The sequence below is a fragment of the Microcaecilia unicolor genome, chromosome 4 (genome assembly GCF_901765095.1).
Source record: "Microcaecilia unicolor chromosome 4, aMicUni1.1, whole genome shotgun sequence".
NCBI classification, from domain to species: Eukaryota; Metazoa; Chordata; class Amphibia; order Gymnophiona; family Siphonopidae; genus Microcaecilia; species Microcaecilia unicolor.
The window spans coordinates 173,906,244-173,926,319 of record NC_044034.1 but is presented as its reverse complement, the minus strand read 5'-3'; the positions used below and the strand labels follow the sequence as shown (position 1 = coordinate 173,926,319).

Here is a 20,076-nt window from a genome sequence, read left to right as displayed (position 1 = left end):
AGACTACCAGAAGGGTTAAAGGGTTGAGTTTACTGTGGAGATGCTCAGCTAAACCCAGCTGCCAGGCCTAGATAAGTGATTGTTATAATCCGGTCTATAGTTTGAGCAACACTGCAGCACATTACACTGGCTTACAGAGGTGAAAAGTCTCTTTGCCATAAGATTGCAGACTTTGAGCTCCAAGGGATATTGAAATCATTTGTATATTATTGTTATTCATTGTGGATTTATAAGATGCAAGAAGATAGTATATCACTCGTTATGTTGTCTGGATACTCAATGGATTATCACTAGTATTCACTACAGGGAAGGACTAATGATGTCTTTAAAGCTTTAGCTGATTACACTGACATATAAGCAAGCTCACGGGACCTAATAGTAAGGTCTGTTTGACTTATAAGTATTTAATCCCTTGTTCTCATTTTAGGGAGTAGTTTTTACTTGAGAGACCCAGTATGATTCCAGCATGATTCCTCTATGACAGAGAATTACCAGCAAAAGCAACAAGAGAAAGATGATGAGTCACACTGACCTGTGGTGTCATTCCGTGGCAGATATACAGGATAGGAATATTATCTGTATCTGGGCCCTGATCAAGGCATAAATCACTTTTTAGGGAGTTCTGCAAAAAGGATTTAAAAAAAAAAAAAAAAAAAAAAAAAAAAAAAGAAGACCACATAGTAAATAGTCAGTTACATTGTTCCTGACCTTAAAAAAACAACAAAAAATAAAAACAAAACAAAAAATCTAAAAACATTTTAATATTCTTTCTCCTCTTTTAATAGAAACTTCCCTCTGAACTGTGCACAGCATGCCTAGTCAATAAATGTCCCCTCGCTGGCCAAGAGAACAAGATGAACATTTCCATCTCAGAAGTAGCCATTATTTTATTACATTTTTTAATTTATATGTTATCTTTCTCCAAAAAAAGACTCTGGGATGCTCACAACATACCCAACAAATGCATTGTCAAAGTATAGCAAAAGTAATATCATTCTTTGTCCGTCTGCTCTGACCAAACAAGTTTCCCCTGTGGTGCTTTACCTCAAGATGGGTTTCAGTGAACATGTATGAGACAGATTTGCATACACTAGACACCTATGGGGACAATTCTATGAGTGGGCACCTAATGTAATGTAATGTAATCTAATCCAGGGATTTCTAGACCACAAAATCCAAAAAGTTGTTAAGCGGGTTACAATAATTATAGGCCTATCATACAGAACACAAGCAAAAAACAACAATAGTCAAAATAAAAGATACAGTGGATGAAATTAGAACTTAGCAATTACACAGACAAAATTTTTTCAAAAATGTAAGTTTTCAATCTTTTCCTAAAAGACAACCCCGGAGGAGCGCAGCGACGTGAGAGGCGAGAGGAGCGGCTGCAGAGCCGACAGCCAATGCCTGATGGCTGCCTGCGGTGCCGCGCTTGCTTTTTAAAAACAGCTGTTTTTGTTTTTGTAGCGGCTGCTGCTGCTCAACAGGAGAAGCAGCAGTGGCTGGAAATGGAAGCTGGTGCCATGTGTTTCGCGGGAGACTTGGCAGGTCTGTTTGGGTGGGCGGGCCTGGAGGGAAAGTGGCTGGGCCTGGATGGTGACCTCAGGGGGGGGTGAAGGGGGGAGCACTGGCTGTGGCGACCTCGGGGGGGGGGGGAGCGATGGCGACCTTGGGGGGTGGAGGGGTGAGCGGCGGCGGTGACCATGGGGGAGGGGTGTGGCGGCAGGGGTGGGGCCTCATGCTGCTGTCGTGCGGTTGGTCAGTGCTGCGTGTGACGGCAGCCTGGCTTCGGAGCCTAGCAGACCAACTCAGCCACGAACACAGGCAGCAAGACAGAACGTTGGAGGTGAGAAGTATTATATAGGATGGTTACTGTTGTAATTTCCTGGATATGACTAGGTTCTTGGTTTTTGTTAGCCACTCTGAACTGCAAGACCCCATAAGCCTTGTTGCTATTATTATTATTACACTTACCCATGAAATTGTTTTATACATACAAAGAGCCCATTAATGTGGGCGCCTAGTTAGAGAATTGCCCTTCTAATGTATGTAAATCCATCTCTTGCATATTCATTACAGATATTCTGAAAACCAGATTGGTTAGGTGTGTCTCCAGAGCGGGCTGGGAAACACTACTTTATCTGTCATTTAAAATGTAAAAATATATGATCACATTTAAGCCCGAGCAGAATCTATTGTCTGCCTCAGAGTGGATGATGACACTGATGATCACAGTAATCTGAAATGCTAATGGGAAGAATGGAACGATGCACTTCTCAATGTGAAAATGATCTCATGGGAAATGCAAAACAATAATTTCAGAGAAGAAACTGCTGGAGTGTGCCTAATTCAACTGGTCTTGTGGGATGTACATTTATTCATATATAGATACTGTAGATAAAATCAGCTCTCTATGTATAGTTATCTTTTTCAGAAGAAACACCAAAGCAAAGGTGACAAAGAGAAGTCCAAACAAATGAATCCTGATGATGCAAAATGCTTTATTATGTTGAATAAAAAGACTTGACTCTACACGAATTCGTGTTTCGGCCAGAGGCCTTCATCAGGAGTCTGTTCTCACAACTCTTACTCAAATAAAGCAATCCTAAACATTCGTATACACCTTCAGGATGCGGCTGAAATGAAGAAAAAGTCTTATGGCACAAGCCTCAAGGCTTGCCTCAATAAAATCTATTCTAACGTCACTGGTATCAGCATGAATACTGGGGAAAAAAGGGATTTTTGTACACACCCATACTTATCCACCTAGACTCTAAACCTTTTTAATCAGACATATAAACCAAAACTTCTTGTATACTAGTCCGATATCTATAATTATCTTTGCATGCCTATCCATATCTTTATAGTTCTATCCTATTTAACTGCTCTTATTCAGACTCGTGTACACCTATCTTCCTATACCTCTATAGGTGAATCTCCACATCACAAGGCAACATACAGAGCTGCTTAAACAGAATAGAAATTGCAGGTTTGAGGCAGTGTTCTTTCAATGGATGTTTGGTGTACACTTGCGTATAATTAATTCTGAACAGCTAAAGTACTTAGCAATGGAAGGTACTGCACTTTTCATACTATACTCAGGATAATTGTCAGGGAAGAGATGGACTACGTAAATATTTCTGTGTGCAGATCACAGATTTCAGTTCCTAAAAGTGTTCAAAGATACCCAGAAACCTAATTTACATAGAACCAAGAGATCATACTTGGTTGGGACATACTTGGTTTCGATGGTATCTGTTGACACAGATTCTTTGGTTTCCATGTGGAGGAGGTGATTTCACAACTTTCATGTGTAGCTGTCCCATTTTACAACCCCTCATGTCTAAATGCCACCAGTGAAGTAGTGAGGCAGCAATTTTAACAAGGTTTCATTTCAGAGACAGACATAAACCTCATGGGATTAAGTAAAATGACTCCCTTAATCCCTTGTATAAAGTCCTGAACAAATAAGCAGTTTTTAAAAAAAAACACGCAAGCCTTTGAGCTGGTATAAATCCTGACGTGGGAATTTTTTTCCATACATATTTCCCTTTGGCTTTCTGAAATCAGTGTTTACACGTGTATGTGATAAATACATGTACATGCTGCTATTTATGTGTGGATATGTTTCTAAAATAATGGCCAAATGCTTTAAAAATATTTATTAATTTAAAACAACTTATACCTCGCTTAACACCAAGGGCTAGATTCTATATATGGCACCTAGAATCTAGGTATGTCCAATACAGACTCCTAGGTATATTCTATTAGATGCACCTACATTTAGGCACAGTATATAGAATATGCCTTGAGCTAGGTGGATGCACCAACATTTAGGCCAGAAAAAGGCTGCTTCAGGAGTTTATACATAACACCAACAAGTGTTTCGCCTTGCTGGCCAATAAACATTCCAATACTGCAGTCAGCAACTCCAAGACAGCATAAAAAAGTTATGTGGAACAGCCTTGGATGTTTTAACCTCTTGATGGTGTTAGCTATAAATCCCTGAGGCAGTCTTTATTGAAAAGACATCGTTTTTTAAATGCTAGGCATGCCCCTGACCCACCCACATCTCTCCCCCCAGTCCACGTCCCCCTTTGCAACTGCATGCTAGAGAACTTGTGTATCCAAGTTATAGAATCCTGATTAGGGGACAAGGGAGAACAGGTTGGAGGACAGAAATGATGAAATGGCGGAAAACAGAGAAAATGAAGGGAAAGATGAAGAAGGGGAGAACTAAATTAGGGATGGGGTAGAAGGAATTGGTGACGGAGGGCAGAAAGGATAAAGACAAGGAATGAGAGGAGGAAGCGGGCAGATGAGCAGTATGGAGAGTGGTGAGAGCTGGAGAGAGAATGTGTGTGTTAGGAGAGGAGTAAGAATTGAGAAGGGATACACGTGTTAGCAACATTGGAGCCGACTCTGTGGGTGCTTGAGCACCCCCAATATTGAGAAAATTCCTTGTATTTGTCCAGGGAGGGGTTATTTCCATTGGGCTTAGCACCCCCAATAATTTTGAAAAGTTGGCTCCTATGGTTAGCAAGATCAATAAATGATCACCACTTAGTCTTACCTGGTCCTAAACTTGCTCAATTAGAATTTACTTGTCATCGTGACTTTTTCTTTGCCGCCCTTTCTTACTAGATATCCATTCAGAAATTTCACTTAAGAATTTCAAATCAAAGGCCTGGTTGTTTGCAATTGGCTTTCACCACAGCCTGAACTGCTGTTGTCCTCTTCCTTCTCCCCCTATTTAATCCATTCTTGCCTTATCTCCTTCTCCTTCTTTACACTGGCTTTTTATCCCCCCCCCCTTTTTTTCCCCTCTTGTCCCTTTGAATGCTTGATCTATCCTCTTTCCTATCGATTTTGTACTTCCTTTCCTTTTCTGATGTTTGGATGATTGTAAACTACCGAGAACTTCCAATTAGTCATGGCGGTATAGCAAATTCTAATAAACCATATTTGAGTGATACAAAATGCATGACCTTATGTGAGAAAGGAAAAATGGAATAAACACCATGAGATGGGATAAAGGGAAACAAAATAAATACAGATGAGAATGACAAAAGAAATAGGTCATGAAAATGAAATCTGCAAGAGAAAACATTAGCAGCAGGATATAAACACCTAGAATAAAGCCTAAGAGAAAGAGAAAATAATGCAATTGTGTGTGTGTGGGGGGGGGGGGGGGGGGGAATGAAAGACATTAGGGACAGTCTTCTATGGAAAGAGAAAAGGAAGGGAGCTTTCTGTGACTGAGGAAGAGGAGAGTAGTCATTTGGAGAGAGCAGATTAAACTGGAGGAAGGGGACAGAGAGAGAGAGAGAGAGAATAGGGATGAAGAAAGGAAAAAAAGAAGAGCCAGGTTGTGCGGAAAGGGTGCAGGAATATGGCAGACAAAAGGGTTCAGAAACCAGAGGAGAGAGTAAGATTTTGAGACTGAAGGAGAGAGAGGACCTTGGATGAACTGGTAGAGAGAGAGGGCTGAGTATGGAAGGAGAGAGTGAGAGGACTGATTACTGGGTGATGGAGAAATGAATCGTGATGATAGCAGTGACATGATGTGTTAACAAAACTTGAAGAATATGGTTTTTGTTTATTTCCAGAGCAAATTATTACAATTTTTCATGGGGACAGTCAGTCTACTAGCTATTCCCCCTTCTTCCCAGTGAACCATTCATTTGCTACTGGAATAAATGTCCTGGATTCACCCAACAGAAATGTGACAACCTTACTCTAACTCTGCCACACTGGCTCCCTGCAAGAGCTTTTCAGACACTCAACTATTGAAGAGGCATGTGAAGGGCTCTCACTGGGAGGCAGCGGATAGGGCAGCACAACATGGGCACAGGAGAAGCTGAGATGCAGGGAGAAGAGAGGAAATGCAGCCTTTGCCGCTGCTTTGTCTTGGCTTGGTCTCTGTGTTTGAGGGTGTATTTTTGTGCTACATGCTCCAGGCACCAAAATATCTAGTTCTGGCCCTGTCCACTCATTTTATAACTTTAATAATATACACCAGAGCAGGCACTAGGGGAAGTCAACACACTTCCTGATTCTTGATGGCATAACAGAAAATAAGTAACCCATAGCACAAAACAGCAATTTCAGCACATCCCTGGAGACCCACAGCTTGATGTATATTAAAAGCCAGGTTGAATTCAGATACAGTAGCCATTCACAGTTGGTCACAGTATTGTTAATAATCCGAGGCAATGCCAGACCATTGAGAGCCCTAAACAAGCAACTGGAGGAGAGAGAGAGGAGGAAGCAGAGGTCTGCAGGGAAAATAATAATTATAAAACTTGAGTTCAGGGGCCTCCTTGAGTTGCTTGGAGCTATAAGCAATTGCTTAGTTTACATATGCCTAGAGTCAGCTGGAATAAATGTATAATGAGATAACTGAACTCATTGTACTGATAGCCACATATCATTATGATACAAGACACAATAAATCCTATACAGGAAGCAAGTAGTACAGCTCAAATACTCTGCATTTCAGGGGGTAATTGTAGAAACAGCTTGAGTATGGAGAACATCATTTTTCAATCTCAGATGGCTATAGTGTCAGTTTGTTGGAATTAACCACAAAGGGGGCAATTCTATAATTGGGTGCTTCCAGTTAGGTGTCCTGAGGATGTACGCTAAGAGCAATGTTCTCTTTAAGCTGTGCGGAAGTCCTCCACTTACATTCTTGCCAGTAGGGGTGCTGTTTCAATATCACATTTTCAATAACGAAGGACAGGCAAGTTCTGCAAAACTGCAGAAGACCTGCCTGTCCCTAGTGACTGAAAACACAAAATTGAAGCACTGCCCTCCTCCACTGGCAGCAATGCGGTTGTAGGACTCCCACACAGCTTAGAGGGAACCCTGGGTGAGAGCCGTATTCTATAAGGGCATCCGGACACCCAGATTCTATTACAAAATACTTGTGTTTTGTATCAGCAGGTCTGACATTTCTGCACCTTCAGTTACACCAGCCATAGACCTGGTGTAATCAGAGTCACAGAAATGCAGCAGAGAAACACACAACTGACAGTATTCAATAAGTTACGTGCATAAGTGGGAGCCCAGTGTATGTCCCGCCCATAATCCACCCATGAGCTTGCTCCTTTGCATTTTCACACCATGCCAGTTCCACATGCTGTTACAGAATAGTGCTCAGGTGCTTTGCTAGCACTTTCACAGGTACATGTGCATTTAAGTGCTGGTATTCTGTAAATGAGGGTGCCCAGCTGTAGAACTGCCTTTCACATGTTCACATGATACTCTACAACTATTCTTTAAACTTATATGGAAGTTGTTATTGTAAGATAAGTGACATTATAGTTTTGAGTCCCTCTTTTAGATATATTTCGGGTGAGGTAGGAGTTTAATTGGGCCCATTTTTCTGGTTATTTTTAAAACTGTACACAAATGTACCAAATCTTACTGAAACACACATGCACAAAGTTATTCCTTCCTTGGGGAAGGTATAACTTAGTGTACTAGTTTTAGTGTGGATTATTTTACCAAGGCATATAGGGGAAACATATGCTCGTATGTGCCTAGATGCCTTGTTATAAAATTACCCTCTATGAGGCCAACTGTGTGCGAAGGTTCGGTAGGCACCCATTTTATAAAGACAAATAGATATCTTTATGCCTTTATATAATAGTAAGGATCAGAGCGGTATAAATAACACCTGGATCGCAGCAACAGACATTTATCCCAGCTCGAGGCAAGCATAAATTTGCATGCACTTTATAATCAGTACATAATAAATTGTGACGCCACCCATGCTTCATCCAAACTCGTCCCTGAACAGGTCTAGTCATGAGTCTCATAATGCTATCCCCTGGATTCTAATTATTGCGCCTAGCGTTCCGTGCCAAAATCCAAGTGTATTCTATAACAACATGCGTAACTTAATTGGCTTAACAAACTAGTGTTTTCAACAACATTTAACAAGCAATAATGAGTACTAATTGTCAATAATTAGAATTTAAGTGCATAACTCACTAAGCATATTCAGTAATGCATAGTGCCTAAATTCTAATGCATGGAACCAAAAGGGGAAGGAAATGCGCATTTCTTGGGTGTTCCAAACTTTGCGCACACTGTTATAGAATATGGCCTTCTTTGCCTAAATCTATGCTGTTATTTACACCACATTTCCCTTGGTGTAAATGGATGTGTGTAGTTCTAGGCGCTGGGATATCAACTAAGCATATTCTATATACTGCGCCTAAATCTAGGTGCTGCTTATAGAATACATTTAAGCAGAAATTTATTCCTAACACATTTTTCAGGTGCCATATACAGAATCTAGCCCTATATGCCTTCTTGGCACCATGCATACTTTTATACACAGTTCCCCGGATTCTATATATGGCACCCAAATTTGGGCACTGAATTTTTGGCAGAGATTAAAGATGTTTATGTTTATTTGTTTATTAAAACCTTGCTATACCACATATTCCAAGCCAGTGGATCTAAGCAATGTACAAATCTATTAAAACCAAAAGAGAGATAGGAACGCATAGGAAAGAGAAAGAAGGCAGACAAACCAATCTCCCAGATTCATTCACACAGAACATCCATTCAGGAATAAAGAACTCACAACCATCAATCACAGAAGCACAAGTAAACAAAATAAAAAAAATGTAAAATATAAAAAAAAAAATAGATTTTTTAATGAGCCATTAATTAGCAATAATTGGGATTTGCGCTCAAATTTTCCTGTGTGCTATTTTATATGCCCATGTGTCTAAATCACCTAGTGAGCAAATCAAAAGGGGGTGTGGTCAGGGGAGGGGCAGGATTTTCTGAAATGTTTTATAAATTAGTGCCATTTCCACACCAAAATGCCATGGTTGGGTGATGGAATTTACACCAGGTTTCAGCTGGCATAAATACTTTCACTGCAGGAATTGTCGCTATATGCTATTCTATAAAGGGCATTCATCCTGGAGTGCCCTTTGTAGAATAATGCTTAGTGCCAATTTTTTTTCTGGCGCTGATTTTGTGGACATTGCACTGTGTTTATGGTGTATATATTACTATATGTGCATTCCTGGGCTTTTTTTGGGTAGTCACGTTTTCTCCATTTTTGAGTTTTTTGTGACTTCCCTTTTTTCTAGGAGCACATAGAAACCCATGATTCGACTTGACTCCCACTTCAGGGTGTTTGACTCACATAGGTGTGTTCCTACCTGGGGAATTCTGAGGTTTCCTTTTTCAATATAAGACATATGCTGAACACTCACAGTGGGAGGACTACAAAACTGTTTTTTTCCAAACGATATTTAGTTGTTAGCTAACTTTTCAGCGTCATTCATAGAATCCCCTCCATAACCCCTGGGGTTATTTTACCATTGCTTAATGGGAAGGGAGAGATGATAATGTACATGGCGCTGTATTTCTCTCAGCACAGGAAAGGTTAAATATTTTTTGTGTCAATAAGCACTGGGATAATGCTGAAGATATTAGTGTAGAAGATCTCAGTTAGAGCTGAAAGCAGCTTTAACTGGGTGAATTTGCATAGCTTTGTTACCAGGCTTCAGGCAATGAAGATTTAGGAGTAAGCAGAAATTAAAAATTCATAGGACCTATGATAGCATGTCTCCCTTATGCCACTGTAGGTTAGTTAAACCTTACAGAATATAGTTTGAACCCAGGTTCCTTAAACCTGTAAGAATGAAGGTTGTTTCTGCTCTAGAAGTAATCCATCTTGAATCATGTCATTTTGTTTTCTTTTAAATTATTTCTAATTATTTTCTCATCAGCATCCTTCGTTCATAAAGAAAAAATGCAATCCTTACCACTCCATAGGCGATAGTGTCAGAGTAAGTTCGCATTTCTGGATACACCGTGACAAGATACCACCGGAAGGTTTTGCACTGTAGCTTCTTCCTCAGAGCCTTCCGCTCGGAAATATCACCAATATCAATTCCAGAATCCTGTGAAACAAAGTCTTCATGACATAAAAATCCAGCAGCAGCAGCAGCATCAGATTGATTTTAAGTCATTCAAAAGACTTGCTAACTTCTCCTGAGAACCTCCTAGTCAGTAAGGTTTTCAGGATGTCCATAATAAATATGCATGAGATCAACCTATATATACTTTTAAACTAGAAACGGGGGGAAGGCCAACAGTCGCTCAAAAGAACATGGTTCTGGATAAGGTATCTTTCAAAGATATCACCAAAACAGGGAAGATAGGGTATCCTGATAGTGAGGTTGCAAAACAGACCATAGTAGATCAGGTGTCCTTAAATAAAAATAAAAATCAGACAAAAGATTGCAAATTAATACTGTCAAATACTAAGCATCATGTAAATAGGAACAACAAACATACTTTGAAATGTCTATATGCGAATGCCAGGAGCCTAAGAAATAAGATGGGAGAGTTAGAATGTATTGCACTAAATGAAAAATTAGAATTAATAGAGGCATATTTTCAAAGCACTTTGGGAGTAAGTTCCATAGGTTTCTATGGAACTTTGGGAGGCTAAGTGCTTTGAAAATGAGCCTCATAGGCATCTCTGAGACCTGGTGGAAGGAGGATAACCAGTGGGACACTGTCATACCGGGGTACAAATTATATCGTAGTGATAGGGTGGATTGAATTGGTGGAGGGGTAGCATTGTATATTAACGAGAGCCTTGAATCAAATAATTGAAAATTCTGCAGGAAACAAAACACTTCTTGGAATCACTGTGGATTGAAATTCCATGTGTAAAGGGGAAAAGGATAGTGATAGGAGTGTACTACCATCTGCCTGCCCAGGATGAACAGACGGATGCAGAAATGTTAAAGGAAATTAGGGGCACAAACAAACTGGGCAACACAATAATAATGGGTGATTTCAATTACCCCGATATTGACTGGGTAAATGTAACATCGGGGCACGCCAGGGAGGTAAAATTCCTTGATGAAATCAAGGACAGCTTTATGGAGCAGCTAGTACAGGAGCCGACGAGAGAAGGAAAAATTCTAGACCTAGTCCTCAGTGGCACGTATGATCTGGTGTGGGAGGTAATGGTGTTGGGGCCACTTGATAACAGTGATCATAATATGATCGGATTTGATATTAGCTTTGAAGTAAGTATACATAGGAAATCAAATACGTTAGTGTTTAACTATAAAAGAGAAGACTATGACAAAATGAGAGGAATTGTGAAAAAAAAACTTAGAGGAGCGACTGCGAGGGTCAAAAATATACATCAAGCGTGGATGCTGTTCAAAAACACCATCCTGGAAGACCAGGCCAAATATATTCCACGTATTAAAAAAGGAGGATGAAAGACCAAACGACAGCCGGCATGGTTAAAAAGTGAGATGAAGAAAGCTATTAGAGCTAAAAGAAAATCCTTCAGAAAATGGAAGAAGTATAAGGAATGTCAAGTCAAATGCAAAGCGCTGATAAGGAAGACTAAGAGGGACTTCGAAAAAAAGATTGCGTTGGAGGCAAAAACACATTAAATTTTTTTTAGGTATATTAAAAGCAGGAAGCCGGCAAAAGAATTGGTTGGACCGCTAGATGACCGAGGAGTAAAAGGGGCAATCAGGGAAGACAAAGCTGTAGCGGAGAGATTAAATGAATTCTTTGCTTCGGTCTTCACTGAGGAAGATTTGGGTGGCATACCGGTGCCAGAAATGGTATTCAAAGCTGACGAGTCGGAGAAACAATGAATTCTCTGTAAACCTGGAGGATGTAATGGGGCAGTTCTACAAACTGAAGAGTAGCAAATTTCCTGGACCGGATGGTATTTATCCCAGAGTAGTGATAGAACTGAAAAATGAGCTTGCGGAGCTATTGTTAGTAATATGATATTTATCCTTAAAATCAAGCGTGGTACCGGAAGATTGGAGGGTGGCCAATGTAACGCCGATTTTTTAAAAAAAAGGTTACAGAGAAGATCCAGGAAATTTTAGATCAGTGAGTCTGACGTCGGTGCCAGGCAAAATGGTAGAGACTATTATTAACAACAAAATTACAGAGCATATTCAAAAGCATGGATTAATGAGACAAAGTCAACATGGATTTAGTGAAGGGAAATCTTGCCTCACCAATCTACTACATTTCTTTGAAGGGGTGAACAAATATGTGGATAAAGGTGAGCCGGCTAAAATTATGTATCTGGATTTTTAGAAGGCGTTTGACAAAGTACCTCATGAAAGACTCCAGAGGAATTTGGAGAGTCATGGGATAGGATGTAGTGTTCTATTGTGGATTAAAAACTGGTTAAAAGATAGAAAACAGAGAGTAGGTTTAAATGGTCAGTATTCTCAATGGAGAAGGTTAGTTAGTGGGGTTCCCCAGGGGTCTGTGCTGGGACCGCTGCTTTTTAACATATTTATAAATGATCTAGAGATGGGAGTAACTAATGAGATAATTAAATTTGCTGATGACACAAAGTTATTCAAAGTCGTTAAATCGCGGGAGGATTGTGAAAAATTACAAGAGGACCTTACGAGACTGGGAGACTGGGCGTCTAAATGGCAGGTGACGTTTAATGTGAGCAAATGCAAAGTGACGCATGTGGGAAAGAGGAACCCGAATTATAGCTACGTCATGCAAGGTTCCACGTTAGGAGTCACGGACCAAGAAAGGGATCTAGGTGTCGTCGTTGATGATACGTTGAAACCTTCTGCTCAGTGTGCTGATGCGGCTAAAAAAGCAAATAGAATGTTAGGTATTATTGGGAAAGGACTGGAAAACAAAAATGAGGATGTTATAATGCCTTTGTATTGCTCCATGGTGCGACTGCACCTCGAATATTGTGTTCAATTTTGGTCGCCGCATCTAAAAAAAGATATAGTGGAATTAGAAAAGGTGCAGAGAAGGGCGATGAAAATGATAAAGGGGATGAGACGACTTCCCTATGAGGAAAGGCTGAAGCGGCTAGGGCTCTTCAGCTTGGAGAAAAGGTGGCTGAAGGGAGATATGATAGAGGTCTATAAAATAATGAGTGGAGTTGAACAGGTAGATGTGAAGCGTCTGTTTACGCTTTCCAAAAATCCTAGGACTAGGGGGCATGTGATGAAGCTACAGCGTAGTAAATTTAAAACAAATCGGAGAAAATATTTCTTCACTCAACGTGTAATTAAACTCTGGAATTCGTTGCCAGAGAATGTGGTAAAGGTGGTTAGCTTAGAGGAGTTTAAAAAAGGTTTGGACGGCTTCCTAAAGGAAAAGTCCATAGACCATTATTAAATGGACTTGGGGAAAATCCACTATTTCTGGAATAAGCAGTATAAAATGTTTTGTACTTTTTTGGGATCTTGCCAGGTATTTGTGACCTGGATTGGCCACTGTTGGAACAGGATGCTGGGCTTGATGGACCTTTGGTCTTTCCCAGTATGGCAATACTTATGTACTTATATGTACTTATGTAATGTATATAAACTTACCTTATGCATATTCAATGTGGATATCCTGAAAACCCAACTGGCTCTGGGTTCCCAGAACAGATTTGGGAAGCTACTTATGTCACTATTACAGTGGCAATCAAACCAGTCTTATCCTCATGTTGGGTTTTTAGAATATCTCTAATGAACATGCATAGGATATATTTACATGCATGGCTGCCATGCTAATATATTTCATGCATATTCATTATCGTGCTTACTTTAGATGTGTATATAGATGGCATTTAGATGTGTATATAGAACACATGTTTAAAATCCTACTTCATAAAGTCAAGATTTACATGTCTAAACTCAAAACTGTGTATATAGAAAGGGACGTGGTCTAGGCATGTTGAGGGCAAGACTAGGGCAGAACAAAAGAAAATGCATTCCTCATTTCAGAAAGCGAATGCATGTCTATGTGCAAAAAGATTTATGTTGGGATTTATACCTGTTCTTCGGGATGCCTAGGTTTCAGAAAAGTGCTTGCTTCCTGTAGTGTTCCACTGGTGGGATTAGGAGAGGTTGCCCCCTTGATACCCCAGTGTTTCTTGTCCCTTACAAAACTAATACAGGCCAAGGATGGTGGGCTTTGTGACAACACTGGAAAACATACACATGTATGTGTCTAAACTGAAAGACACCTGCTTGTGCTGACACATAAATGAGTTAGTTCAGAAAGATCAGCACATATATGTTTATCCCAAAGTGTAACAAGACACCTAATTTTGGGTGGGCCTGATCTCAAAGTGGGTGGGCATAACTCCTCCACCCCCCACCCCGCATCTCTCCCTCCACCACCATGAAATCTGTGGGGGGGGGGGGGGGGTCAGTTAACTTCACTTCTCCGAACCCTCTGGTACCTTTAAATCATTTAGGTTTTCGCCAGCAACAGGCACCGACACATTCCTCTTGCTCATGCTGGCCCTGAGTCTTCTCTCTGATGCAACTTCCTGGTCCGGCAAACAGGAAGTTGCATCAGAGAGAAGACTCGGGCCAGCGCAAGCAGGAGAATGTGTTGCTGCTCACTGCCAATGAAAAACTAAAGTATTTAAAGGTAATTGGGGGGAGGGGGTAGGTTGAAGATTGGAGGTACAGGGGGATGGGGAAGAGGGCCAATGGACACCAGGATGGGGGGGGGGGGGCTTGATTTGCGGCCCACTGGGCCACCAAGGATTTTTTTGGGCGGGTGCGAGGGGGGATTAGGGGGTCTGCCCCCTGTGAACTTGTGTCGGGGGGGGGGGATCAGAGGGACTGGAGGTCTGCCAGACCTCCAGCCCGTATCACTGGCTTGGGGTGGGGGGTTCCTGCGGGGGTGTTTATATTGGGGAGAATGGGGGGCCTACTAGCATGCAAATGCACGTTGGACAGGGCTTACCATTCCTCTCCAATGGTCTGCAAACCCTAACGTTAGCTCCGAGCTGACCTAGGATTTGCTGAGGACAGAGCACCAATGTTTGGCGCGCTGCCCGCTGATCATTGGGGAGGTATATATTTAGCATGCATTTGCATGCTACTTGTGGTAAGAACCCTGTTTCGCATGCATTTCCATGCTACTGCAGTCAGAGCCCGCGAGTGCATTGTTTCATGCGCAGAGGGCTCTGATCATGGGGTGGTAGCAAACACAGGCGTTAGTATGGAGCTAATAGCTTCTAGCGCCCGCATTTGCTTCTGATCATCAGCCCATTATTCTCATTGCACTCTCCCCTCCATTCAGTTTCCAGTTAAAATGAAAATAACAACTTGGCACCAGGTACTAAGTTGCCCTGGAAACAGCCCTTGTTAATAATCACTGTTCATTAATTAATCTAATCACTTGGCTGACTTGAATTCTTGTTTCTTTTTGTTGCACCATTGTCAACATCAGAATTCTTCCTCATATTTTTGAACCACTACCAGCCCGTTCTCCAGTGACATGATTTTTAAATGGTTATTTTCGTGAAAAGCCTTCATAAATATCTTCTCCTTTTGTTCCTGTTTCTTTTATCTTTCATAGTTGACATGTGACAATTCTAAGCAGCTCATGAGAGATGAGGTCCCCAAAAGAACCACTGTAAATGAAAATTAATCATTGTGCCTATTGATATAATAATGTATGGCAGTACATTTCAGAGACAGTGTATAAAAAGTAACCCTACATGCAGAACCCAGTAGTAAATGAAACAAGTCATGACAGATAGAGAGAGAGAGAGAGAGAGAGAGAGAGACAGACAGACAGAGATCAGTGGTTCTCAATCTAGTTCTCAGGACACTCCTAGCCAGTCAGGTTTTCAAGATACCCACAGTGAATATGCTTTTTGCAATTAGGCATATTCCCTGGAATTCTATATATCGTGCCTAGTGTTCTGCGCCAAAATCCTAGTGTATTCTATAACAACGTGTGTAACTTAATTGGCTTAACAAGTCAATCAGCATTTTTAACAGCACTTAACAAGCAATAATGAGCACAAATTGGCAATAATTAGAATTTACAAGCATAACTCACTAAGAGGGGCATAATCGAACGGGGCGCCCAAGTTTTCCTGAGGACGTCCTCACAGGGCATCCTGGCGAAGGGGTGGGGAAACCCGTATTATCGAAACAAGATGGGCGTCCAACTTTTGTTTCGATAATACGGTCGGGGATGCCCAAATCGCGAAATTTAGGTCGTCCTTAGAGATGGTCGTCCCGATTTTTGGCAATAATGGAAACCGAGGACGCCACTCTCAGAAACGACCAAATCCAAGCCCTTTGGTCGTGGGAGGAGCCAGCATTCGTAGTGCACTGGTCCCCCTCACATGCCAGGAGACCAACCGGGCACCCTAGGGGGCACTGCAGTGGACTTCAGAAATTGCTCCCAGGTGCATAGCTCCTTGGGTGCTGAGCCCCCCAACCTCCCCCTAAAACCCACTCCCCACACCTGTACACCACTACCATAGCCCTAAGGGGTGAAGGGGGGCACCTACATGTGGGTACAGTGGGTTTCTTGTGGGTTTTGAAGGGCTCACATTTAACAGGTGGGGGGATGGGCCTGGGTAGGGGGGGATGGGCCTGGGTCCGCCTGCCTGAAGTGCACTGCACCCACTAAAACTGCTCCAGGGATCTGCATACTGCTATCAGGGAGCTGGGTATGACATTTGAGGCTGGCATAGAGGCTGGCAAAAAATATTTTTAAAGTTTTTTTTAAGGTGGGAGGGGGTTAGTGACCACTGGGGGAGTAAGCGGAGGTCATACTCGATTCCCTCCGGTGGTCATCTGGTCAGTTCGGGCACCTTTTTGAGGCTTGGTCACAAGAAAAAATGGACCAAGTAAAGTCGGCCAAGTGCTCGTCAGGGACGCCCTTCTTTTTTCCATTATCGGCCGAGGACGCCCATGTGTTAAGCACACCCCAGTCCCGCCTTCGCTATGCTTCCAACACGCCCCCCGGAACTTTGGTCATCCCCGCGACGGAAATCAGTTGAGGGCGCCCAAAATCGGCTTTTCATTATGCCGATTTGGGCGACCCTGGGAGAAGGACGCCCATCTCTCGATTTGTGTCGAAAGATGGGTGCCCTTCTCTTTCTAAAATGAGCCCATAAGCGTATTCTGTAACACAGAACACCTAAATTCTAATGTGCAGAGCTAAAGAGGGGTGTGATTACAGGCAAGGAAATGGGCATTTCATGGGCATTCCAAAATTTATGCGCACCGTTAAAGAATATGGCCTCTGCACCTAAATCTATGTTCCAGTATTTATGCCACATTTACCTTGATGTAAACGAGTGTGCATACTTCTAGGTGCTGGGATATGAACTAAAGATATTCTATATACTGTGCCTAAATCTAGGTGCCGCTTATAGAACACACTTAGGCAGAAATTTATTCCACATGGATTTTTCAGGCACCATATAAAGAATTTAGCCCATTATGGCCTTTGGTTTTATTTATTTTTTTCATTTTTTGCAAGCTGTTTATTTCTGCTCTTTGGTGTTAGTATTTTGTCTATTTTATCTTTGTTATAATGATCTGTTTGTTTTTATGATATCTTTTATGTATGTTGCTATGTACACCACCTAGAACCGTGGATAGTGCGGTTAATAAATATTTTAAATAAATAAATACTATTGATTTGAATACAATAGAGGTAGTGCATGCAGATGTATCTCATGCATACTCATTGTGGATTTCCTGAAAACCTGTCTGGCTGGGTGTGTTCCAAGAACTGGGTTGAGAACCCTTAATATAGTTAGATATAGTTTCAACACATAACACAACAAAGATTCATCATGCTTATCTCATGCTCTGAGCTCACAATGTAGGGGTATATTCAAGAGAACAACTCCTAATATATATCCAGAGGTACTTAGCTGACAGAACACTACTAAATAGCAATTATTCTGGAGTCGTGTCTAGGGGAAGCATACCTCTTTGGCCCTATGGCTAGCTAGCTGTGCTAGAAAAAGGAACAATGCCACAGATGGAATATATTATGATTTATTAGGAATAGAAAAATAATAGTTATATATATATATATATATATATATATATATATATATATATATATATATATATATATATATATATATGGCAAATTGAAAAGCAGATTACAAGACTAGATTAGCTACCAAATTAGATTATCACTAAAATATACAAAGATATATGATTATCCAAACGGACTATCCAATGAGTGATTACACAACCAATCACAATACTGATATCTTAATGATTATTATGAGAACTTACACCACACGTCTTATGCAAAATACACAGTTAGAAGCTAAATTCACAGACCATAAATCCTAACATAAAACCAATCTGTCTCAGACAAGCCAGGGACTAATTATCTCCATGACCATCCCATTATCTCACCTTGCCGTCTGTTATGGCAGACTTCCAATGGTAAAGAAGTGGATTCCTCCTTGGAGACTCAAGCTGAAGCCTCAGCAAGTTTCTCAATGTAGGAATAAAGTCCAAGGTAAGCACAGTCTTTAGGAAAGGCCATATAATGAAGCTGAGCTAACCTTGTTAGTCTATTACAAGGTCTGCAGTTCACCGGTGTTTTAGGAAATCAGTCTCTCGCTCTCTCTCTCAGAGCCTTCTATCTTCCAGCAAGTCTTCTGGTCTTCTTTCTTCTGTTTTTCTTTCTTCAGTCCAACACTGGCATCAGATGATACCTGTGGACCAATCACAGATGGTGTAATAATGTCTAGCCAGCTTCATGCTGATGAAGAGAGGCCTTTGTTATAGCAAAGAACCTGTTATCAATGGCATGCAAACCTCCCTGTTGGATCCCATACTCCTGGAGCCATCTGTGTCTCTCTCCTCCATTCTTCCCAGGAGATAACTGGGCTAGTTTGCAACAAATAATATGTCCTTGGATGAAGTCATCATGGTATGCTCAGCAGTAATTTTCCTTTTGTAGAAAAGCTGGTTTCTGATGATTACAGATGTATGCAGGCTACAGGCAGAAGTATCCATATTGTTATAACAGAATGGTTCAGGTGTGTATAGGCCAAGACCAGCAAAGGTGAGATCATACTCCTACAACACACACATACAAACACTCTCTCTCTCTCTCTCTTTAGCATGCAAATGCATCTCATTCATGTTGACTATGGATATCTTGGTTGAATTGTCATTGAAACCCTAATACAGGCAACACTTCTATCAACCACATGTCATATCTTCAAATAATGTTGGTCCAGTTGCAGCTTTCATGCACCCATCCAGTGTACATGGGTGTTTGTGATCCTCAATACTGTATCAGACTAGGAATTGTTCCAGCACAGTAATCCATTGAAAGGTTTTGTTAAACATAGCTGTAGATTGCTAATATATAAGTACATATTAGCAAACCTGGCAAAACATGGCCTTTTTTTAACTATATGGTAGGATGGTCACTCTGGCTTTGTGGATGTGTCCCTGAGGTGTATAAATTTATAACTTACTAATGTACAGGGGGTTATTTCAGATGTCTAATTTGCAATTCCCACATGGAAATACTGGCATGTGTAAATGGTGACTTAAGAAATGGTCCATCTTATACATGGATGTCCATAATACACAGAAATTGCAAGGGGGTATGTGTAGTTTGGGGGTGGCTTGAAGAGGTCAAAATCTACATGTGCATTCCCATTTCATAAAGGGAATGCATGAATATAACCTAATATTTCCATGTCACGATTTACAGCCAATTCTTGGTACAAATAGAAAAGTGCTCATGTCAGCCAGCCCTTTACAGAAGGGATTAAGGGAGGTATCCTGTTTATTTCCCCCAACCACTGTTGTTCAGAACACTTATATGTACAGGTTTGCAAAATGGCTCCTGCACACATGTGCCGATACCTGTGTAGGTTGGGAAATAACATCTTACACATGTAAGCTGCAGTGTTTTCTCCTCTAATTTTTCCCATGTTTAGCTTTACAAAATGGCTGCTTCCGTTTAATATGCCGGCAAATATGCAATACACTTCCATGAATATTTTAGAAAAGACTCTAGGTGGGCAAATCCTTTTTTAAAATACCATCAGAACTGAATATGTCCTGACCTGCACGTCTCACTTCTGATCTCCACATTCCATGTGGTTCTTTTGAATGGAACAGTCTGCCATTGCGGCTTAAATGCGAGACCTGTGAGCCAGCATTTCAAAAGCACCTAAGAAACTTTCTTTTGTTCAAGGCTTTTCGTTGTCCTATTTAAGTGATGTATTTCCGATCCGTCTTG

The 20,076-nt window shown here is 41.1% G+C and overlaps 1 protein-coding gene across 1 annotated transcript in view; it reads right to left on the bottom strand.

The window, feature by feature from the left end:
• GALNT18 (polypeptide N-acetylgalactosaminyltransferase 18) overlaps positions 1 to 20,076 on the bottom strand; it is a 726,672-nt gene that overhangs the window by 105,757 nt on the left and 600,839 nt on the right. Inside the window, exons 8-9 of the mRNA XM_030200982.1 lie at positions 9,804 to 9,941; positions 533 to 628 (exon numbers count right to left, since the gene is read on the bottom strand). Coding sequence (XP_030056842.1) covers positions 533 to 628; positions 9,804 to 9,941 — 234 coding nt within the window. The remainder of the gene's footprint in view (positions 1 to 532; positions 629 to 9,803; positions 9,942 to 20,076) is intronic.